This window comes from Chrysemys picta, chromosome 12, assembly GCF_011386835.1.
Source record: "Chrysemys picta bellii isolate R12L10 chromosome 12, ASM1138683v2, whole genome shotgun sequence".
In the NCBI taxonomy this organism is placed as follows: Eukaryota; Metazoa; Chordata; order Testudines; family Emydidae; genus Chrysemys; species Chrysemys picta.
The window spans coordinates 44683513-44703131 of NC_088802.1; the positions used below are offsets into that span (position 1 = coordinate 44683513).

General features: G+C 50.3%; 1 protein-coding gene and 1 long non-coding RNA gene across 22 annotated transcripts in view; one reads left to right on the plus strand and one right to left on the minus strand.

Annotated features, from left to right (window-relative positions):
- The first annotated feature begins 3521 nt into the window (after positions 1-3521).
- The window catches only part of LOC101943672 (ATP-binding cassette sub-family C member 3), a 373691-nt gene continuing 357593 nt past the window's right edge, over positions 3522-19619 (plus strand). For 10 of the 21 annotated variants that reach the window (XM_065562788.1, XM_065562799.1, XM_065562802.1 and 7 more), the window contains exon 1: positions 3526-4438. In XM_065562788.1, coding sequence (XP_065418860.1) covers positions 4195-4438 — 244 coding nt within the window. In that variant the 5' untranslated portion in view covers positions 3526-4194. Of the gene's footprint in view, positions 4439-19619 lie in introns of all 21 variants that reach the window. The other 11 variants (XM_065562804.1, XM_065562797.1, XM_065562794.1 and 8 more) reach the window with 5 other exon arrangements.
- LOC135974501 (uncharacterized) lies at positions 3603-7232 on the minus strand. Its single transcript, XR_010591765.1, has 3 exons — positions 7094-7232; positions 6850-6924; positions 3603-5129 (listed from the first exon to the last, which is right to left on the minus strand). It is a non-coding gene; the product is annotated as an uncharacterized LOC135974501 (long non-coding RNA).

Here is a 19619-nt window from a genome sequence, read left to right on the forward strand (position 1 = left end):
ACTTGAGCAATCAGTATCTCCTCTTTCCAGTACACTTCCCCCCCCCCCCCCCCAACTCTTCCACATGCACTCCCTTACAGCTGCCCAACTCCATGAGTTTCCCTGGGGCAATTTGGCTGATGTCTATGGAGCTGTAGCTTTGGGAGTGCACCTGAGGGAAGAGCATGGCCCTGAGTGTGACTTAACTTTCCTCTGCCTCTTTGGACACTTTCCTGCTGCGAATTCTGGAACAGAGCCAAGTTTGCCTTGGAGTTTTGCCAATAAATGTAATATTCTGTCCCAGCCACAATAGCACACGTCTGAATCCAAGATCAACCTTGCTCCCAGGCCTGCAGGATTCAGCGCACAAAGGGGAGTGCAGGTGCTGGGTCAGGGAGAACTTCTGCCTGTTGTTATCTAGTGGTGGCTTCTGGCTTGCTGAAGGCGGGCTGCTGGCAGACTCTATAAGGGGCTGCAACCCACCCTTCCACTGAAGAAGGCAAGGATAATGTGACATGAGGAGGGGGAAAGGACTCTAGGAGTTGAAAAAAACACAGGGGGACTAGACCGGACGAAGGGATGGGAGGGGAATGCAACAATTAAAAGCCTCCAGGAGCAAATTTTAAAAGGGGACCCTCACTCAAACCGGTCTGCAGCTTTGCAGGTACACTCAGGTAGCTGTGTTTAAAGGGGAGTGTTTGAAGGCATCACTACTTTGGGGTGCAATAAGTCATGACTTGTCCTACTTCTCTTTGCCACAGAGTGCATGGCAGCCACCCCTGTGACACAGACCTGTCTGGATGTCCCGATTTTATAGGGACAGTCCCGATTTTTGGGCTTTTTTCTTATATAGACTCCTATTACCCCCCACCCCTGTCCCGATTTTTCACATTTGCTGTCTGGTCACCCTAGTCTGGGGAGTTAGAAGCTTCCATTACTTCAGTTTTCTTTCAGCAGCCCTCTTGGAGAGGTGAGATGGCCCAGTGGCTAGGGCACTGGGGTAGGAATTAGAGCAGGGAATAGAACTCAGGTTTTCTATCACAGACCTGCTGTGTACCATTAGGCAAGTTCTTGGTCTCCTACCTTTTCCCTACCAGTCTGCTTTGACTGTAAGTTCCTTGGGGCAGGTACTGTCTCTTACTCTGTGACTGTACCGCAGGGGTCCCATCTTGGCTAAGGCCTCAAAGCACTACAGGCGTGCAAATCAGTAATAGTATCTTGAGCTGCTCCCCCTTCCCATCAGTTTACTGTACAGCCCTACCCAGGTACTCCTGTTACCTCTCAAGCCATAACAGTCCAGTTCCCAGACCCATCCACAACCTGTCCCTTGGCAGACTCCCATAACTGCAATCCTCCCTGGCTGCTCTCCTCCCAACATCACATGGCCCTCAGCATTGCATCCCCACTATGTCTCGCTTAAACCCTGGGCTGTTCCATCCCTTCTGGGGCCGCCAGAGCTAATCCCCTATTTCCTTGGCTCTGCTTCTTGCCTGTGCATCCAGACATCAGAACGATTCCAGCCGCCTCACCTACCAGTTACCTACCATGAAGCCTGCTTTCCTCAGGCTTGTGCTTATCCTGCTTTCCTCAGCCCAGCTGTCTGTCTCTCCAAGTGGCATTTCCTCCCCGCCCACCCCTCTGCCCCCATAACCATTTCCCCCCCACACCCACCCACCCACACACACACCATGGCTTCTCTGTAGAGCCCTCCTGAGTGGTGAAAGCCCAGCGAGCCAGCAGGGGGAGCTCTCACCGCACCAGCCAGGGAGGAGGGGGACCTGCGGGGATAGCATGGCTTACCCAAGCCAGGGGAGTGACGGGAGCTCTGCCCTGGTTTTGGCAAACGATGGGCTCCCCTAGAGCTAGACCTCGCTCCCTTGCAGACGCTCCTCCACGCCACTCTCTTGGCAGGCTTCACCTCTGATACAGCTCCCCCTCTCCTCCAGGCCCAGCTGCACCGTCTGCTGAGGACATATGGCTCCCTCTTCCCTTGCACCTCCTGGGGGCCTGTAACCCTGGAAATCTCCCCTTGACGCCTCGCTTCCCAGAGTCTATTCAGTGTTGTCAGCTCCTGCCCAGGGCTGCCCCGAGCCTGCACCAGGAGTCACTGCAGGGAAGGAAATCTAGTACCTCCGCAGGGGTGTGTGGCAGGACGTGTCAGGAGGGTGCCCGTGAGCATGCAGGGGAGCGCCCCGGGCAGGAGCACCTGTGCAGGGGCGGGGGCAGTGCGCCGAAGCGGGCATACCAGGGTGCGATGGGGCAGCCCCCTGGCTCGCTCCAGCCAAAGCAATGTCTCGTCCGCCCTTGGGGGGAATAGGAGAAGGTACAGGGGAGAAACAGAACCGACCCTAGCGCAAGGCGGATGCTAGAGTGAGAGCGGAGCCAGCGCGGGATCTCTGCCCAGACCCGGCTCCTGCGGGCGCAGTGTGGTGGGGAGTGTCGCCAGAGCCTCCGGGGCACCTGCAAGGAAACCGAAGCTGCTCTGGCGAACTCTAGAGAGCCCGGGGACCAGGCACCCTGGGGGCCTCGCTAAAGGCGCCTGCACCCTCGGCTCCCCCTTCTGCGCCGCTTCCGCCTCTGGCAGCGCTGCCTGGCCCCAGCCCAGCCGGTGTATCCTCCTGCTCCAGGCAGGTGCTGCCCAGCCCCACCCAGCCAGCGCTGAAGTCGATGATAAACTGGCCCTGGGGACAGCTCGGGCCCTCGGTCTCTCCGCTCTCTTAACCTCTGCCCTCCTTTCCCGGCCAGCGCGGCTCAGCTTGCACCGGGCTGCCGGACACACAGATCCGCCCAAGCCCCCTCCCTGCCCCTGCTGGGTGCACCAAGCCCCGAGGAGTGCGCTGCCCTCCGGCCCGCTCCCCTGCCCGGGACCCCACCTCCAGCATGGGACGCTACAGAACCTCGCCTCCCCCCCAGTGCAGCCACAGTCCAGCGCCCCTCCCTCCCCAAGGGGCTCTGGGAGCTTCGAGCCGTCGGCCGTGCGTGCGCCTCAGCGGCCCCCCTGCTCGCTGCCCGCCCGGGGAGGCTCCCCGCGTGTGACGGGCTGGCCCGGGCTCGCTCATAACCCCCACCCAGGCCGGCGCGGGATTCAAGTACCGCCCCCCTCCCTTGTCTCCGCTAACTAGCCGGAGCTCGCGCTCTCCCCGTGCAATTCAGGCTCGGAGCCCCAGAGGCAGGCAGCCAATCCGAAGGGGGGTTCGCCCCGTCCTCCAGCTCCATTGGCTGCCCGTGCGCCGGGGCTGGGGTGGGAGGGGTTCCCAGCGCTCTAGTAACTGTCTCAGATTCCAGCTGTGGCCCCCGCCGCTGTATCCCTTAATTGCCACCTTCTGGAGCCAATGGGAAAGGTCCGAGGGGCCAGAGGCGAGCCCAGATTGGCTGCCACGGTGGCTCTGGGGAGGCGGTGCCCGGGCTGGAAGTTGGAGTGAGGGATCCAGCTGTGAGGCGCGCGGAGCTCTCAGCTTCTCGCTCGCTCTGCTGTCCGAGAGGCAGCGCTAAGGAGGAGCATCCTTCGCGGGCTCCCTCCGCCGCTCCCCCCCCCACCCGCGCGTCCCCTCCCCCCAGATAACCCTTGCAGGGCAGGAGGAGCCCAGCCCCCAGGGGAGGCTCGTGGACCCCAAGCCCCCTCCTTGCCCCAGGGGGGGTCCCCCGACTCTCGCCCTCCAGGACCTGCCCTGCCATTGGCACGGCCAGATGTGCAGACGGGAGGGACAGATGCGGACCCGCTAAACGCAGCCCAGGCTGGACTGGGAGCAGCCCCTGCGCGGCTGGTGCGCGCTGGAGTTGGGAGGGGAGCCGGGGAAAGGATTCCATCCCCGCTGCAGGGGCTGAGACGGTACCTCCTCCCGGGCTGGAGCGGGATCCCGGAGGCAGGCAGAGGAGAGCAAAGTGAGGAGGAGCTACCGGGACCGGAGGAGGGGGAAGCAGAACCGGGCCAGCCAGGTCCCGGCTCGGCTTCGATCCGGCTCCAAATGCCTGCAAAGGGGGGACCTGCGCTCATCCAGGCGCCCACCTAGGGAAAGAGGCTGCAGCCCTGTGTCTGAAGCTTCCCCGAGCCAGAACCACCGAACCGAGCCAGAACCTTATCCCGAACCCTCCGCAGTCCCCTAGTCCCACCCAGCATGGCTGCTCCCTGTAGGTCCCTGACCCTCTAATAACCCCCTCCCGCCCCGGGCACATTTTTCCTTCTCCCGGTTCGGACCCGGGTCTGCTGGCCGGAGGATGGACGAAGATGGACCGAGAGCAGCCGAGGAGCAGGACCCGGAGCCGGGCAAATCCAAGACTTTCATCCGCCTTAATGACCTGTCCGGGAATGGAGGTCGCTCGGGTCCAGGGGACAAGGACGCAGGAAGTGGGGACTCGGAGGTGGAGGGGCTCCCCTACCCGGCTCTGGCCCCGGTCGTCTTCTTTTATCTGAGCCAGGAGAGCAGACCCAGGAGCTGGTGCCTTCGGGTGGTGTGCAACCCATATCCTTTGCAAGCTGGCAGGTGGCACTGCCAAGGTAAGCCTGGGCACCCCTTTCCAACCCTGCCTCCCTTCCACGGGGCTTCCAGATTAGAGAGCTCCCTGGACCTCTTTGCCCCCATCCCAAGAAGTTATCTCCATGAAGGCGACTTTGCAGGGCCAAGGCTTATAGGTTCATGGAGCACCCTGGGACGCCAGCAGTTGCACAGCTGGAAGCTCTCCAGATGCTGAAAAGGCTTGGGGGTGTGTGTGTAAGGGGGTGGGGAGGGAGAGTTGGAAAAAGAGCCTGGACTTGGTGAATATTGTAAAATTACCCGGAGACTCCGCTTTCAGGTTGAGGGGAGGGGGGAGAAAGCAGAGACGCGATGCAAATATTGATAAAACAAAGACACGAATATTGACGAAAACAGTCATTAGAGTGGCTAGTTGCTCCGCTCAGGAATCCAGCTCCGAGGAGACTCTCCCTGCGTTCCTTCCCAAAGTTTGCAGCTTTTCCTCCCGTGGAGGAGGGGGCTGGAGGGGTGGACGGGTGTGTGCCTGCAGCTCAGCTCCCTCGGTTTCATTTGTCTGTCTCCAATTCATTTCTTGGAAGTTTTTCCAGAATCTATCGAAGGGGTTTCTCAATGTTTCCTCCCTTAGTAGGCAGGGATTTCTCCGGGGTTGAAGTCATAACATGGGATTCCAGAAAAGTACTAGAGAGAATGGAAACAATATGTAACGCTCTGGAGAGGGACAGCAGGTCTGTCTGGGAGATGGAGTTGCACTCAGCCCGCTCCCCCTCCTGTCTTTTCATTGAGGAGGTGAAAGGGAATGAAATTGAACATGGATAAGGCTGGATTGCCCTGACACAAAAGACCCCTCCACCCCAGGGGTTGGTGCAAGTTCCTCTTGGAAGGCCCTGATGATGCCAGCTCCCTTATCTACAGAAGTTGTATGTTGGGGGAGGGGGGATCTATCCTTTAGCCTCATTTTCCCCATCCCCTCTAGGCGCGTGACCCATTGTAGTCAATGGAAAGACTCCCCCTGGGTTCAATGGGTTTTGCATCAGGGTCCCTGGCTAGCATTTCCTTTGCTAGGCCCATAGTCTAAAGCCCCTGAGAGATCGCCCCTAAGAGAGGTTTGCATGGATGTATGCGTGCATTTACTTTTAACCGAGCCTGGGATTCCCCCCCATCCTCTTCAACCCAGCAGCTGCTTAGACACCACAATGGACCCTAACCCCACACCTATTCTACAAACATGGCCAGATTTCAGACACCTTCACCCCCAATTAAACTAGGGGGGGGAGGGAATAAGTAGATAAAATCATTCCCTCTCGCAACGACCAGACATCTGTTTAAAAGAACAAAGGAAAGGGAGCAAGAATGGGTGTTTAATAAAGCGCTCCTGGGTGCAGATTAGATAGGAGAGTCTAGGAAAGCGCAGACCGCTCCATCTACTACAGTGATGGGAGAGCGTTTTACACTTTAAATGTATAATTACAACATTTGCATGACAAAAAGAACCACAGAAGGAGCCTCTCTCTTGCAAATCTGTGCTCGTGGTAGCTCATTTCTCACTCATCCTGTTTTCTATGCCATAGTTACATAAAAAAAAAATCAATGGCAAACCTTTAAAGAGGGGGGCAGTTTACTGAAGTGTTAGATCTGGCATGGCTGAGACATGTTAACTAGGGACAGGAAAGGAACATAAAGCGATGGGGACGGGGGGCTAGGGAGAATAGGAGGGGAGGGTTCCTTAGGTCGATTTTGAGCCTGGCTCTGGTGTCCTTAAATAATTTAACTTGTGCAAGGCAGGTGGTGGCACAAACTTGCTTTTTCATGCAATCCTGAGTGCTGGTGCTCTCTGCAGCCCCTAGCCAGTCGGAGATGATGGTTGGGCTGAATACTCAGTGAGGAACGCATCCTTCTAAATCCATCACTTAGGCTCTTCTCCAGGTGCGTTAGCTGTAGTGTAATTACAGAACCTCGTATTTAATTTAGGGGCTGCTGCTTGACTGGAAGGCTCCAGGAGCCTTCCATGGGATTTACCAGTCTTTTCCACTGGTCTCTGTTCATTTATTGAAGGGCTACGTGATGATTCTCCCATCCCCCTTTCAATCACTACTGGAAATGAAGAATGGGCGCTCAAAGGACTTGATCTAAAGCCCATTGAAGCCAATGGGAGATTTCCCCATTGACTTTAAGGGGATCTGGGGAAAGGGCCTGTTTCTTCTAAAAGCTGCTTTCCTTTCTCTTGTGCTGGATGTAAAAGACCAATAAGGAGTCGTTTGAGTGTGGGGTTTAGGAAAAACACAGAATTGGGCCCTGGAGAGTCATAGATTGTAGCAGCCCGCTAAAAATCAGAGACTATTCAGGGTTTAATGGAAGAAATTAGAGGTCACCAGGGTGAGCCATGATTCATATGAGTTACCTGCTTGCTTGACTCCCTCTTCCTGGTCCAGGATTGCGGGAAAGCTGTGTTGTTGCTTTGGGCAAGTCTAATCCTCTAAGAGAAGGGGAAATAGCACTGTTAGCAAGGGGGCTTTCTTAGCCCCTTCTTTAAAACCCTCCCTGGTGTCAGAGCTGCGCTCAACATTTTCCTTGTAGCGTTACAGACGCTTTACCGCCTCCAAACTCGTTAGATGTATTTTAAAAGAAATAATAAAAACACAAACCCAATTTAATCAAAGCTGTCTGACTGCCAGCAGGGTCGTGTACATAAAAGACAGCATCTTCCTGAGTAAATAGGAGGAAGTTATTAAATCCATTCAGCTCTTTCAGGGAGCGAGCTAGTCAATTACACACATGCCGAATACCTGAGTCTGTAGTGTAGAGGGTGGGAGTAGGTGATTAACATCTGTTGTCTGGTTCCCCTTAGCCCTCCCCAATTTCGGGCTAATCAGTGAGGGGTTAAATCAGGGTTAAGTTTGGTTGTTAAAGAAACTTGGCGCTGTTCTTCTATAGTCTTGAATGCTGTTTTACTTTTGTGATGAGGATAATTTATCTGATAAACAGTCTGTTTCATTCTTAGAATAGAGGTTTCAGTTCCCAATCACATGAATACTTTCCAGTGGTTTCCCTAAATCTCATTCACACTAGCTGAGCAGTTCAAAGCTGCACTTATTTAAGCATCTTAGGAAATCTTGAAACTTGCTAAAGCATTGTCTTTGGGAAGGAAATATTTGCTAATGTCAGCCTGCCAAACAGAATGGGCTTATTATCTACCATTATGAATATTATTATTTACCATTGCTGATCTCGCTGTGTTTTCTAGCCTCTTTTAATGATCGTTTTGAGACAGGTGGCATCTCAAAAATGTGCAGGTGTTTTCAGTGGATTCCTTATTATCCCCCCAGCCTGTCTTGCTCATACGAGGTGCCTATTTCAACTTGAAAAGCATCTCGGTACACAAGTCTGCCAGTGCAAACAGGTTAACTTTTGTCCTTGGAAAATTAGTGTTGTTTAAAAAAATAAATCTTCCACCAAGCACTTGCAGGCAGCAGTTCAAAGGGAGCTCAGCCACTGATCGCAGCCTGGGAAGCTGGCATTTCCACTGATGGTTACCTGTTCTCGATTCATTACTGAGAGAAAAAACCGGAGGGCTTGGAGCCCTATGCCCTCACTGGGTAGCAGTGCTGTGGCCCTCTGGTCTCCCCCCCCCCAAATATGTTTTCAATGTTGCTGACCTAGAAACTAGGGAGTTGAAAATGTGACTCAAACTGCTAAACAGTGAGTGAGAGGGATATTTTCTTCACCCCGGAGTACTGGCTGAGTTTGATCACTTGCTGAGGATCAATACATTTGAGATGTTATTAAACAAGCTTGCTTTTATTGTTGGTTGCTTGCTGCGGGAGTGTTGGGAGTTTAGCTGTCTGCCTGTTGACATTTTTTCTACTCCTTTAGCTCGGTTGTTCAGAAAAGTGACTTATCAGATCTTTAAGAACCGAGGCCCCATGATAAAAACATATCATCAGAAAATAAGATCAGATCACATCTGGCCAAATTCTTTGTTGCCACCAGCTGTTCTTGATCGAGCGACAGTGGTTTGGGTCACATGGCTGGCAAAATCCTCTCCGATCCACAGTGGTTGTGACAGGGGAGAGCTGAGCTTTTGTTAGCGTGTCTCAGTATTTTTTCTTTGTTTTACCTTTTTGGCAGTTGCGGAAGTTGCAAGTTCAAAAGGCCAGACTCTTGTTTAATTGTGTCTGCTCCCTTCCTATTTCTTCAATTCCCAAGTGCCCTTTTTATTAATTCAACTAATTCAGTCCTGGTACTTGTCAGATGAGGACAGGTTGTGGAAACGTACAAAGTCCTGACTTGGCAGGGCCTCTATTTCAACATGGGGTTTGCGGTGCGCTAATATAGCCGATCAACGTTGCCATTTACTGGGGGTATCACGGTGTACTGCCAGTTCTGGTCCTGTGCCCTTGGCTTCTCCTCTCTCCCTAGGGAGAGAGCTTGAGTTAACAAAGCTCCCTTTGCTGGAGTGGCCTGCAATTGCACACAAGGCTGAAGTACCACTAATCCAAAAGATGCTGGTCTGTCTCTCCAAGCTGTTTACATGACCTTGATATTAGAGGTGATGAGGGGGATTTGGGGTGGGGGAAGGAGCAGGGAAATAGTAGATCCGCTGAGTATTCAGCACTAAGCATGCACTCATGCAAAGTTCCATGGCAGAATGATTCCTCAGGGTTCTCTGTAGTGTTTCAATCTGAAGTGTTCACCTCCTGGGCCGTAAGGGCTTATATTTGGTTTCTGAGAGCACAATTGTTATAGCTGGGTTTGGGGAGGAAACTTCTTCCCTCTCTCTCTCAAATTTTGAAAGGTCTGGACTGATCCAGATCTCAGACGACCCAAAGCTGGGGGATGTTTGGATCTGGTGTCTTGATTCCAAATCTATTTAAGTCCCCTACCTCTCTGTACTTTCAAGTATCTACATTCAGAGGGCCAAATTCTGCCCACCTTACTTGTGCTGTGTAGTAGCTGACCCTGCAAGGACCAGCATGGATTTCAATAGGAGTCAGGCATTACTCAATGGTGACAGAATCTGGCACGTCTTCTGTACAGCAGAACCTGCTTCTAAATTGTGCGGCCCCAACGGAGCCTGCATCAAAGATGAGTGCAGCTCCCTTTACTGAGATCCGTGCGTCCACGTGAGGTCGGAGGGAGAGAGACGCTTTTCACTGGAGTTCTGGGATTCCATGAGTGTGTCTTTGCTGTGTCAAGTTCTGGCAAGGGGACTCTGTGTGAAATGGGGGGGATTTTGAGGGTGATGCAGGGCCCCTGCAGCATGCATAGGAGAAATCAGCTGTGTGTGGCATTGGGGTGGAGGGTAAGATGCGCAGGCACTTCCTGAGTTTGAGGGAGGGAAAGGTAGAGTGCTTTGGAGCATGAGTGACATCCTGGAGGCATCTGTCTGATTGTCTGTATATGAGAAGGTGCTACTGAGGTCTGACCTTGTCACTGTGATAAAAGGATCCACTCTGTTCTGGGTGAGGAATGTCTCTTTAAAGACAGGAGAAGGCCAAATGTTTGTGTTTCATACAGGCTCACAATCAAAGTACTGTATTGGAACTTTTGACCTACAGGTGACATTAAAAAAGTTAAGAAAAGCCTCCAGTCCCGAAACTAGGGCTTGTGTGTTGCATTAAGGGGCCTTCTGTAACAGAGAGTTCACCACAGAGATGTGTATCTGTCACACACACAAAAAAGGGAGAAAAGCCCGGTTACTTAACTTTTATTTTTAAGTGAAATTGAATCTGCCATGCAGGCTTGGAAGGACGACAGCCAGGCACAGGGGCTAAACAAGGCTGCTCTGCTGATCAGAGCCAGAGAATTAGGATGTTTTCCAAGAGCTGTGGAGTGTCTGAAGAGCAGGCATGGAGCGAATAAGGAGGATGGAAACTGCTTTGTACTGAAAGAGCTCTGCATAGGAAAATAATACAGAGCTTATCTGAAGGGGACCGTGGGCCCTTGTTGTGGCAAATTCTCAGTCTCTCCTCACCCTGTCCAGATAGCATCTGTCTGGAAAGTGAAGCTCATGTGCATAGAAGTAAGAAGACAAGGAAAGTGTATTTCCTTAACTGCCTAAGGGTGGAGAAGGTGCCACTTCTGGGATACAGAGTGGTTAACATTCCCCCCTCCCGTGGTGGTGTGTCCTGTGAATCAGCTTTCACTGAAGGGAAAAGTTTTGAGTCCTGCTTGTGGTGGCTCCTGGTCATTGCAGTCTCTTCTCTCCTGGTAATTGCTCCCTATAAAGAGGGGGGCGCCATTGGCTAAATCTGAACCCAGATCTAAGTGTTGAAATCCCCCCCCCCTCAAGATTCAAGGGTGGTGTTTGGCTTTGCTGTTTTTGCTTCTGATCCATTTATAGCGCCTCAAACCTAGCTGGAAAATCCGAGTTCTGCCAGGGGTTGGGGTTTGAAAACCAGATGGAACGCTGCAGAATCTTGCAAGTGCAACCGTAACCCAGCCCACATTCACCAATGGGTTCATGAGCCTTGGCAAAGCTGTCTAAGGCCTTGGCTTTTTAATGCAATCAGGCGAGTTTGATCTGGCCCGGGGGGTCTCCCCTCTGGCAGTTCCCCTTTCCATTGGAGACGTTGCCGTTCAAAGGCTCTGTCCTGGTGAGGTGCTCGAGGGCCCTCAGCTCTCACTGGAAGTCTTTGCAGCTGCAGGTGTCCAGCCTCTTCCAGGTCTGGGCCCTAAACTGTCATGGCATTGAGCCAAAACCCAGCTTTTACTTGTGCCGTGGCTAGACTCCCACGAGGAGCTGAGCCTGTTCTGTGCTCAGTGCTTAAATTGCCTTGCAGATGGGGAAAGTGGCCAAAGTTTCCTACAGCTGAAGTATCCCGTGTGAGGGTGCAAAGGGTAGGCTGGTGGGGTGTAGAACAACCACCTCCTGGACCCTAGCACAGAATCCTATCCATCCCAGTGACTCCTTTTATCTCTAACCCTCTCCTAGCAATGCCTGACACTGCTTCGGTTCACTGAAAGTAGAGCAGGAGGGGTGGATCAGTGGTTAGGACACTAGCCTGACACTTGGGAGATGTAGGGTCAATTTCCAAAATCTCTGCCACAAATTTCGCTTCTGCCCTTGGGCAAGTCACTTAGCCTCTCCGTGCCTCAGTTCCCCATCTGCAATGGAGATAAGAGACCCGCCCTACCTGGCCGAGTGGTTGTGAGGATAAATACTCTAGAGATGGTGAGGTGGGGGTCATGTAAGCTCTTGGCTCCGGAACTACCTTTGTTCTGTGTTCATGTAGTGCCTAGCACAAGGGGCCCTGAACTGTGCCTGGGAGTTCTAGGCACTCCCTCTGCTCTCCAAATCCCACCTCTAGCCCCTAAGAGGCCATGGTTGCCTCTGCCAGGCCTGCCTACAATTCCTTATCCAGGGAACTAAGTAAAATTAACCTCTATCGTCTTGTTCTGAGTATCATTACCCAGGGGACCGTACTGGGTAGAGAGTCCCGACCATGTGGAAGTGAAAGGGAGGGCTTCTATGGCCTCCTAGCAAAGCGGTTGGTGCTGGGGCGGCGAGGGGAGGGAATATGCTGCAGAGCCAACCTTGCCTCTGCCCCACCTTACTCCCTTCTGCACCTCATAGCCATGAAGTCTGTAGGGCCCATTCCAAAGCGAAACTCGGCAGTAAAGCCAACGGGCAGCTCCCTGTCTGTGCTGCGTGAGGAGAGGTAATCTGCTCATTCCCACTCTACCCTCACCCCTCCAGACCTGTGGGCCATGCACAAAGGTAGAAGCTTGTCTAGGCTGGTGTCTGTCCCCTGGCAACAGCTCCCTGGTGTAACTTGGCGGAAGGCACGCTGGGTAGCTAAACTGCAGCAAAGGGCCACGAGAGACGACTCTGCCCTGGGTTACCCCGGGGTAAATCTGGAGGAACGCCACTGAAGTCTGTGAAGTCTCTCTAGATCCAGGTCAGCATAAATGAGGTCAGAGTCTGGAGCCAGGAGAGGTCTGCCCAAGCGTGACTCCTGGAACAAGACCCCACGCTGATCATTGGGTGGGGTATCTTTGAGTGAATTTGGAGGAGGGGGGTAAGATGGACAACACCCCCAGTAAAGAAGATGGAACTTCTTTCAAAGTCCTGCTCTGGGGGAGGACCAGCCAAGTAATCATGGGGCATCTCATAGTGTTTGAAAATCCTCGAGGTGGGGAAGGGGTGAGGGGGGAATGGTATTTGCCTCCTGTGGTATGACACAGCAGTCAACAGAGCTCTAATTACTGCCTCCCAAGCAAACCCAGCAGAGGTGCAATCTTAATCTAACGAACACACTGCACCTCGACACATATCTCCTCATCTCTGTATCGTGCAGACACCACTACATGGCTGAGCCGCGAGCATGGTTTGTTTGCCTTTTGTGCGTGTGTGCATATTTTTTAAGGAGATCCTTCTGTGTATTCCCTCTTCCAGGCAGTTGTGTCACATCTGGAAGTTTGTGTAGGAGTTTATCCAAGCGCTGGAGTGCAGTACAGCTTTTTCTCATTTAAAAATCACAGGCTGGCATTTCGAACGGGGGTAGGGGGGAGGATTGTCTGCCAAAGGGGAGGCTGGAGCAGAGGAATTGTAATGACTTCCAGAAGTTTTCTTTTTCTTTTCCTTTTTTTTATTTATTTTTTTTTTATTTTTTTAAGAGTGCATGTACAAAGGGTTGACTCAAATGCAGTTAATGGTTACGTTGCTCTCACCTGTCCCCTGTTGCAGGCTGGCGTCTTAATGATCTGAGATGTCAATGGGAGAGTTAGCAGCTGCAGGCTGGTTTGGGGAGTACTGGGCGGAGCCCAGAGGAGGCTAATGGCTTCTCCAGGTTGAAAGAGGTAGCAGTATCCTGCAAAGGGACCACGTTCTTCAGTCGGTGACAGTCTGGTTTGATTTCTTGCCTCCTTGTAGGAAATCCGGAACAAGGATTCCCACAAGAGGCGAGTAAGGCAGAATCTCCAGAGACCTGGTTTTAATTTTGGAAAAGAGTAAAAGGAATTCCTGGAGTGGGATCCCTCGCCTGATTCCCGGAATCCCTTGCTCCTATTCCTGCCTCTTGTTGGTCCTGTCGACATGGAAGGAATTTGCACTGATGTAACTTACTGGCATGGACCCTGCTTTAAATCAGTGCAGTACCTCTGCATCGCTGGAGTTATTAGACTGGTGCAACGTCTCTAATGTAGACAGGGCCATAGCTGCGCAGGCCTGGAGCGTTCCCTGATGGGGAGGCAGATGCCTCTTGTGCTCACTCCCATCCATACTTGTAATGATGAATCTGCATAGAGACGTTCTTCCCAGAGCACTTAGCACTGTGCAGATTGCGTGTGTGTTTCTGTTAAATACAGTTACATGCTACAGGGGCGTGTGGACAGAGCGAATGCTATTGCTGACATTCTGCTGGGAGTGAAGTAAGCTGAATGTTCTGAAATGTTACAGCGCGTCGCAATGTACAAATTGCAGTTCTTGTTTCTGATTGAATTATGTGTATTGTTAGAGTGCCCAGCTGGCCCCAGCCAGGTTCCAAGGCCCCACAATAGCTTTCTGCAAGAATGAAGTTTTTTGAGGAGTGGGGAGGGAAAGTAGCTTGACTATAAAAGGGTTCTTCTATATGTGTGTGGTAGGGATTCAGAAGAGCTGCCACATTTCAGGGATGGGAGAGAAAGGGTGTGCATATAACCACACACGCACATGCCTGCTCTCCTCGTTCTCCATAGAAATGTAGCAGCTGCTCTGTAGCAGCAAGGCTGTAGACAAGTTTTTTGTGGTTTCCTTAGGAGTGGGAATGAAGAATAGTCTCCAAATGACACTTCGGGGGGATCTTAGAGAGGCAGATTGTAATTAACCAAGTTGGAATTTGGCCAAGCCACTGAAAGTAACACCCTATAGTCCTCTCTGCGCAGGACAAACCACCATGTTTAGCAAGTGAGCCGTTGCAGAATCTAAACACGCCTGTGACCCGGGATGGTCTGGCTGGCTCTTTTAGATGCAGCTGATTTGTTCTAAGCAGGTTTCAAATCCATGTTTTATGCTGATTGGCCAAACCTGTCTATAGGCCCTGTTGTATTTAAACTGTGCTTTGGCAGGTTTGGTTGTTCGAGATGGTTGGGAAAATGCCAGTTATTGTGCCCAGAAAATCTCAAAGATTTATTTTTTGTTTTGTTTTTTCCCACAAAAATGTTTTGGTTTTAGGATGAAAAACTGAAAATGTTTCCATTTTTTAAAAACTTTTTTTTTAACATGTTTTTGATTTGAACAACAAAAAAACCTTCCCATCCACCCCTCCAATTTGTCCTAAAATATATGTTTTTCAGTTTCCGATCTCTTTACTAAAAAACCTGGCAATTTTTTACCAGAATGAGAACTTCTGGTGAAAATTTTCATTTGGGTCAAAAAGCCTTTTTCCATTGGGGAAAATGTTTAGAGGAATGACCAGACCAGCCATTTGCTGTGTGAAAATGTTTGCCGTTGTTGTTGTCAGAGGTGCCAGGGGATCTCTAAGGATCACACCCTGCTGGTGCTTTGACCGCTTCAGAATTCTTTGAGTGTGTCAACAAGCATGTGGATAAGGGTGATCCAGTCAATATGGCACTTGGCTTTTCAGAAAGACTTTGATCAGCTCCCTCACCAAAGCCTGGCTCTTAAGCAAACTAGGCAGTCACGGGATAAGGGGGAAGGACCTCTCATGGATCAGTAACTGGTCAAAAGAAGGTTTCAGAGTAGCAGCCGTGTTAGTCTGTATCCGCAAAAAGAACAGGAGTACTTGTGGCACCTTAGAGACTAACACATTTATTTGAGCATAAGCTTTTGTGGGCTACAGCCTACTTCATCGGATGCATGTAGTGGAAAATACAGTAGGAAGATATATATACACACACAGAGAACATGAAACAATGGGTGTTACTATACACACTATAAGGAGAGTGATCAGTTAAGGTGAGCTTTTATCAGCAGGAGAGAAAAAAAACTGTTTGTAGTGGTAATGAAAACGGCCCATTTCCAGCAATTGACAAGGAGATATGAGGAACTGGGGGGGGGGAGGACACACAGCATGGGGAAATAGTTTTACTTTGTGTAATGGCCCATCCACTCCCAGTCTCTGTTCAAGCCTAATTTAATGGTGTCCAATTTGCAAATTAATTCCAATTCAGCAGTCTCTCATTGGAGTCTGTTTTTGAAGTTTTTTTGTAGTAATATTGCAAATTTTAGGTCTGTAATCGACTGGCCAGGGAGATTGAAGTGTTCTCCAACTGGTTTTTGAATGTTATAATTCTTGACGTCTGATTTGTGTCCATTTATTCTTTTGCATAGAGACTGTCCGGTTTGGCCAATGTACATGGCAGAGGGGCATTACTGGCACATGATGGCATATATCATATTGGTAGATGTGCAGGTGAACGAACCCCTGATAGTGTGACTGATGTGATTAGGTCCTAGGATGGTATCCCCTGAATAGATATGTGGACAGAGTTGGCAACGGGCTTTGTTGCAAGGATAGGTTCCTGGGTTAGTGTTTTTGTTGTGTGGTGTGTAGTTGTTGGTGAGTATTTGCTTCGGGTTTGGAGGCTGTCTGTAAGCGAGGACTGGCCTGTCTCCCAAGATCTGTGAGAGTGATGGATCGTCCTTCAGGATAGGTTGTAGATTCTTGATGATGCGCTGGAGAGGTTTTAGTTGCGGGCTGAAGGTGATGGCTAGTGGCATTCTGTTACTTTCTTTGTTGGGCCTGTCCTGTAGTAGGTGACTTCTGGGTACTCGTCTGGCTCTGTCAATCTGTTTTTTCACTTCAGCAGGTGGGTATTGTAGTTGTAAGAACGCTTGATAGAGATCTTGTAGGTGTTTGTCTCTGTCTGAGGGGTTGGAGCAAATGCGATTGTATCGTAGAGCTTGGCTGTAAATAATGGATCGAGTGGTTTGGTCTGGATGAAAGCTGAAGGCATGTAGGTAAGTATAGCGGTCAGTAGGTTTCCGGTATAGGGTGGTGTTTATGTGGCCATCGTTTATTAGTACTGTAGTGTCCAGGAAGTGGATCTCTTGTGAGGACTGGTCCAGGCTGATGTTGATGGTGGGGTGGAAATTGTTGAAATCATGATGGAATTCCTCAAGGGCTTCTTTTCCATGGGTCCAGATGATGAAGATGTCATCAATGTAGCACAAGTAGAGTAGGGGTGTTAGGGGATGAGAGCTGAGGAAGGGTTGTTCTAAGTCAGCCATAAAAATGTTGGCATTCTGTGGGGCCATGCGGGTACCCATAGTAGTGCCGCTGATTTGAAGGTACACATTGTCCCCAAATGTGAAATGGTTGTGGGTGAGGACAAAGTTCATCCACCAAGTTTGCCGTGACATTATTGGGGATACTGTTCCTGAGTATGGACTTATAGTCCATCTTTATGTGGAATGTTGGTGTAGAGGGCTTCTACATCCATAGTGGCCAGGATGGTGTTTTCAGGAAGATCACTAATGGATTGTAGTTTCCTCAGGAAGTCAGTGGTGTCTCGAAGATAGCTAGGAGTGCTGGTAGCATAGGGGCTGAGGAGGGAGTCTACATAGCCAGACAATCCTGCTGTCAGGGTGCCAATGCCTGAGATGATGGGGTGTCCAGGATTTCCAGGTTTATGGATCTTGGGTAGCAGATAGAATACCCCTGCTCCGGGTTCTAGGCGTGTGTCTGTCCAGATTTGCTCTTGTGCTTTTTCAGGCAGTTTCTTGAGTAGACGGTGTAGTTTCTTTAGGTAACCCTCAGTGGGATCAGAGGGTTGTAGAATGTGGTGTTGGAGAGCTGCCTAGCAGCCTCTTGTTCATAATCATGATCAAAAGAAAGGAAACAAAGGGTAGGAATCAATTGTCTGTTTTCACAATGGAGGATCTGTGAAAACAAAACAGTGAACAGTGAGGTGGCAAAATTTGCAGACAATACAAAATTAATTAGGACAGTTAAGTCCAAAGCCGACCGCAAAAAGTTACAAAAGGATCTCACTAACTTGGGTGACACAATAGCAGATCAAATTCAGTATTGATAAGTGCAAAGTAGTTCACATTGGAAGAAATAATCCCAACTATCCATACAAAGTGATCAGGTCTAAATTAGCAGTTACCACTCAAGAAAGAGATCTTGGAGTCATGGTGGATAGTTCTCTGAACACATCTGCTCAATGTACAAAAAAGTGAATGGAATGTTAGGAAGCATTAGGAAAGGGATAGATAATAAGACAGAAAATATCATAATGCCACTATAGACCTACATGGTACGTCCACATCTCAAATACTGCGTGCAGTCCTGTTGCCTTACCTCAAAAAAGATATACTAGAATTGAAAGAAGTGCAGACAAGGGCAACAAAAAAGATTAGGGGTATGGAACAGCTTCCAGACAAGGAGAGATTAAAAAGGTTCATCTTAGACTAGAGACAGCTAAGGGGAGGATCTGATAGAGGTCGCTAGAATCATGACTGGTGTGCAGAAAGTGAATAGGGAAGTGTTATTTCCCCTTCACATAACACAAGAAGCAGGGGTCTCCCGATAAAATTAATAGTCAGCAGGTTTAAAAGAAAAGGAAGTACTTCTTCGCACAGCACACAGTCTACTTGTGGAACTCCTTGCCAGGGGATGTGGTGAAGGCCAAAAGTATAACTGGGTTCAAAAAAGAATTAGAGAAGTTCATGGAGGATAGGTCCATCAATGGCTATTAGCCAAGCTAGTCAGGGATGCAACCCCATGCTCCAGGTGTCCCTAAACCTCTGACTGCCAGAAGCTGGGACTGGACGACAGGGGATGGTTCACGCAATAAATTACCCTGTTCTGTTCATTCCCTATGAAGCGTCCAGCACTGGTTGCTGTCAGAGACAGGATACTGGGCTAGGTGGACCATTGGTCTGACCTGGAATGGCCATTCTTATGTTCTTATGACTCAGCCTAGTCTGGTAATGCTCTAGCAGCGATGTTTTAGCTGCGTCTACTGCCCCCTTCTCCCCCTGCCCCGAATTCCCTCTCTACCTCCAGAGGGGTCATCCCTGCTCTCATTGCCTAAAAGCAGGGATTAAGGGGCTATCCATAAATACGTAACACTTTTTGGGTGATTTCTCCCCCCACCCCCGATCCACCACCCCATCGCTTGTAGTACTTTGCAACACTGAAACAAATGTAAAATTAAGGACACCTCCTCCACCCCCTTAATGCATTATGTAATTTATGGACTGCCCCTGAAGGAGAGGCCCCTGCTCCACTCACGGGATGACGCATAAACTAGAATCACCCCTCCCTGGGAGCCTACCCTGGAGCATGGGTTTATGGCGTAGGAGGCTGGCTGAAGAGATCCCATCAGACTGAGATGAAGGGATTTTTGGGATGACTGTGGCTTGGAAGGGACAGACTTCTGCCTGACGGTGACCAGGGAGGCTGGAGTATTTTCTGGCCCACTGTGACACAGAGGGCAGACCAGTGCTTTTCCTTCCCAGTGGGAGTGCTGCTGGGAGCCTCGACTTTATTTTGAAAGACTCCTACGTGAGTTTGGCCTTTCGCTACAGCTAAAGGCATGGGGAAAATGCCCTTGCACATCTGTTTGGATTTGCAAGCAAATTTTGATTGGATCCTCATCGGTGAATTTGGCCGAGCACTAAGAAAAAAGGAAGAGGGAAATTCCCATGACTTATTTACATACAGAACCAAATGAATCTCAATTGATCAGGCTTTAGGACCCCACTCATATTTGGTGTCTACAAACCTTCTAGCAAACAAGCTCCCTTAGTGCAAATACCAAAAATGCATGGTTTTCTTTAAGCTTGAATATTCACTGCAAGCAACTTTCCGACGCGATCTTCGTCTCTAATGTGGGGTCGTGTACTGGGCGTGTGTTTTACTTATGGCACATCATCCGATCAGTGAGCTGAAACAATGCAACGCGTCTGAGGGAACTAACCATCCTGGCCTGCATTTCAAAGGCTGAGTGTTCCCTAGTGGGTTGCTCGTGAACTCTTGAAATGGAGGCACGCACGTGGGCGTGGAGGCGGGGAATTGTGCGCAGGAATTTGTGATTTTAATGTCACCGGAGGAGTTCATGGTTGTCCATTTTCACCTCGTGCTGTTTGAGAACAGACCATGGAGTGCAATAGTGTCTCAGCCCCCCAGTTTCTCTGAATTTAACATGTTTCCTACTACATCTCTACCCCGATATAATGCGGCCCGATATAACACGAATTCTGATATAACACAGTAAAGC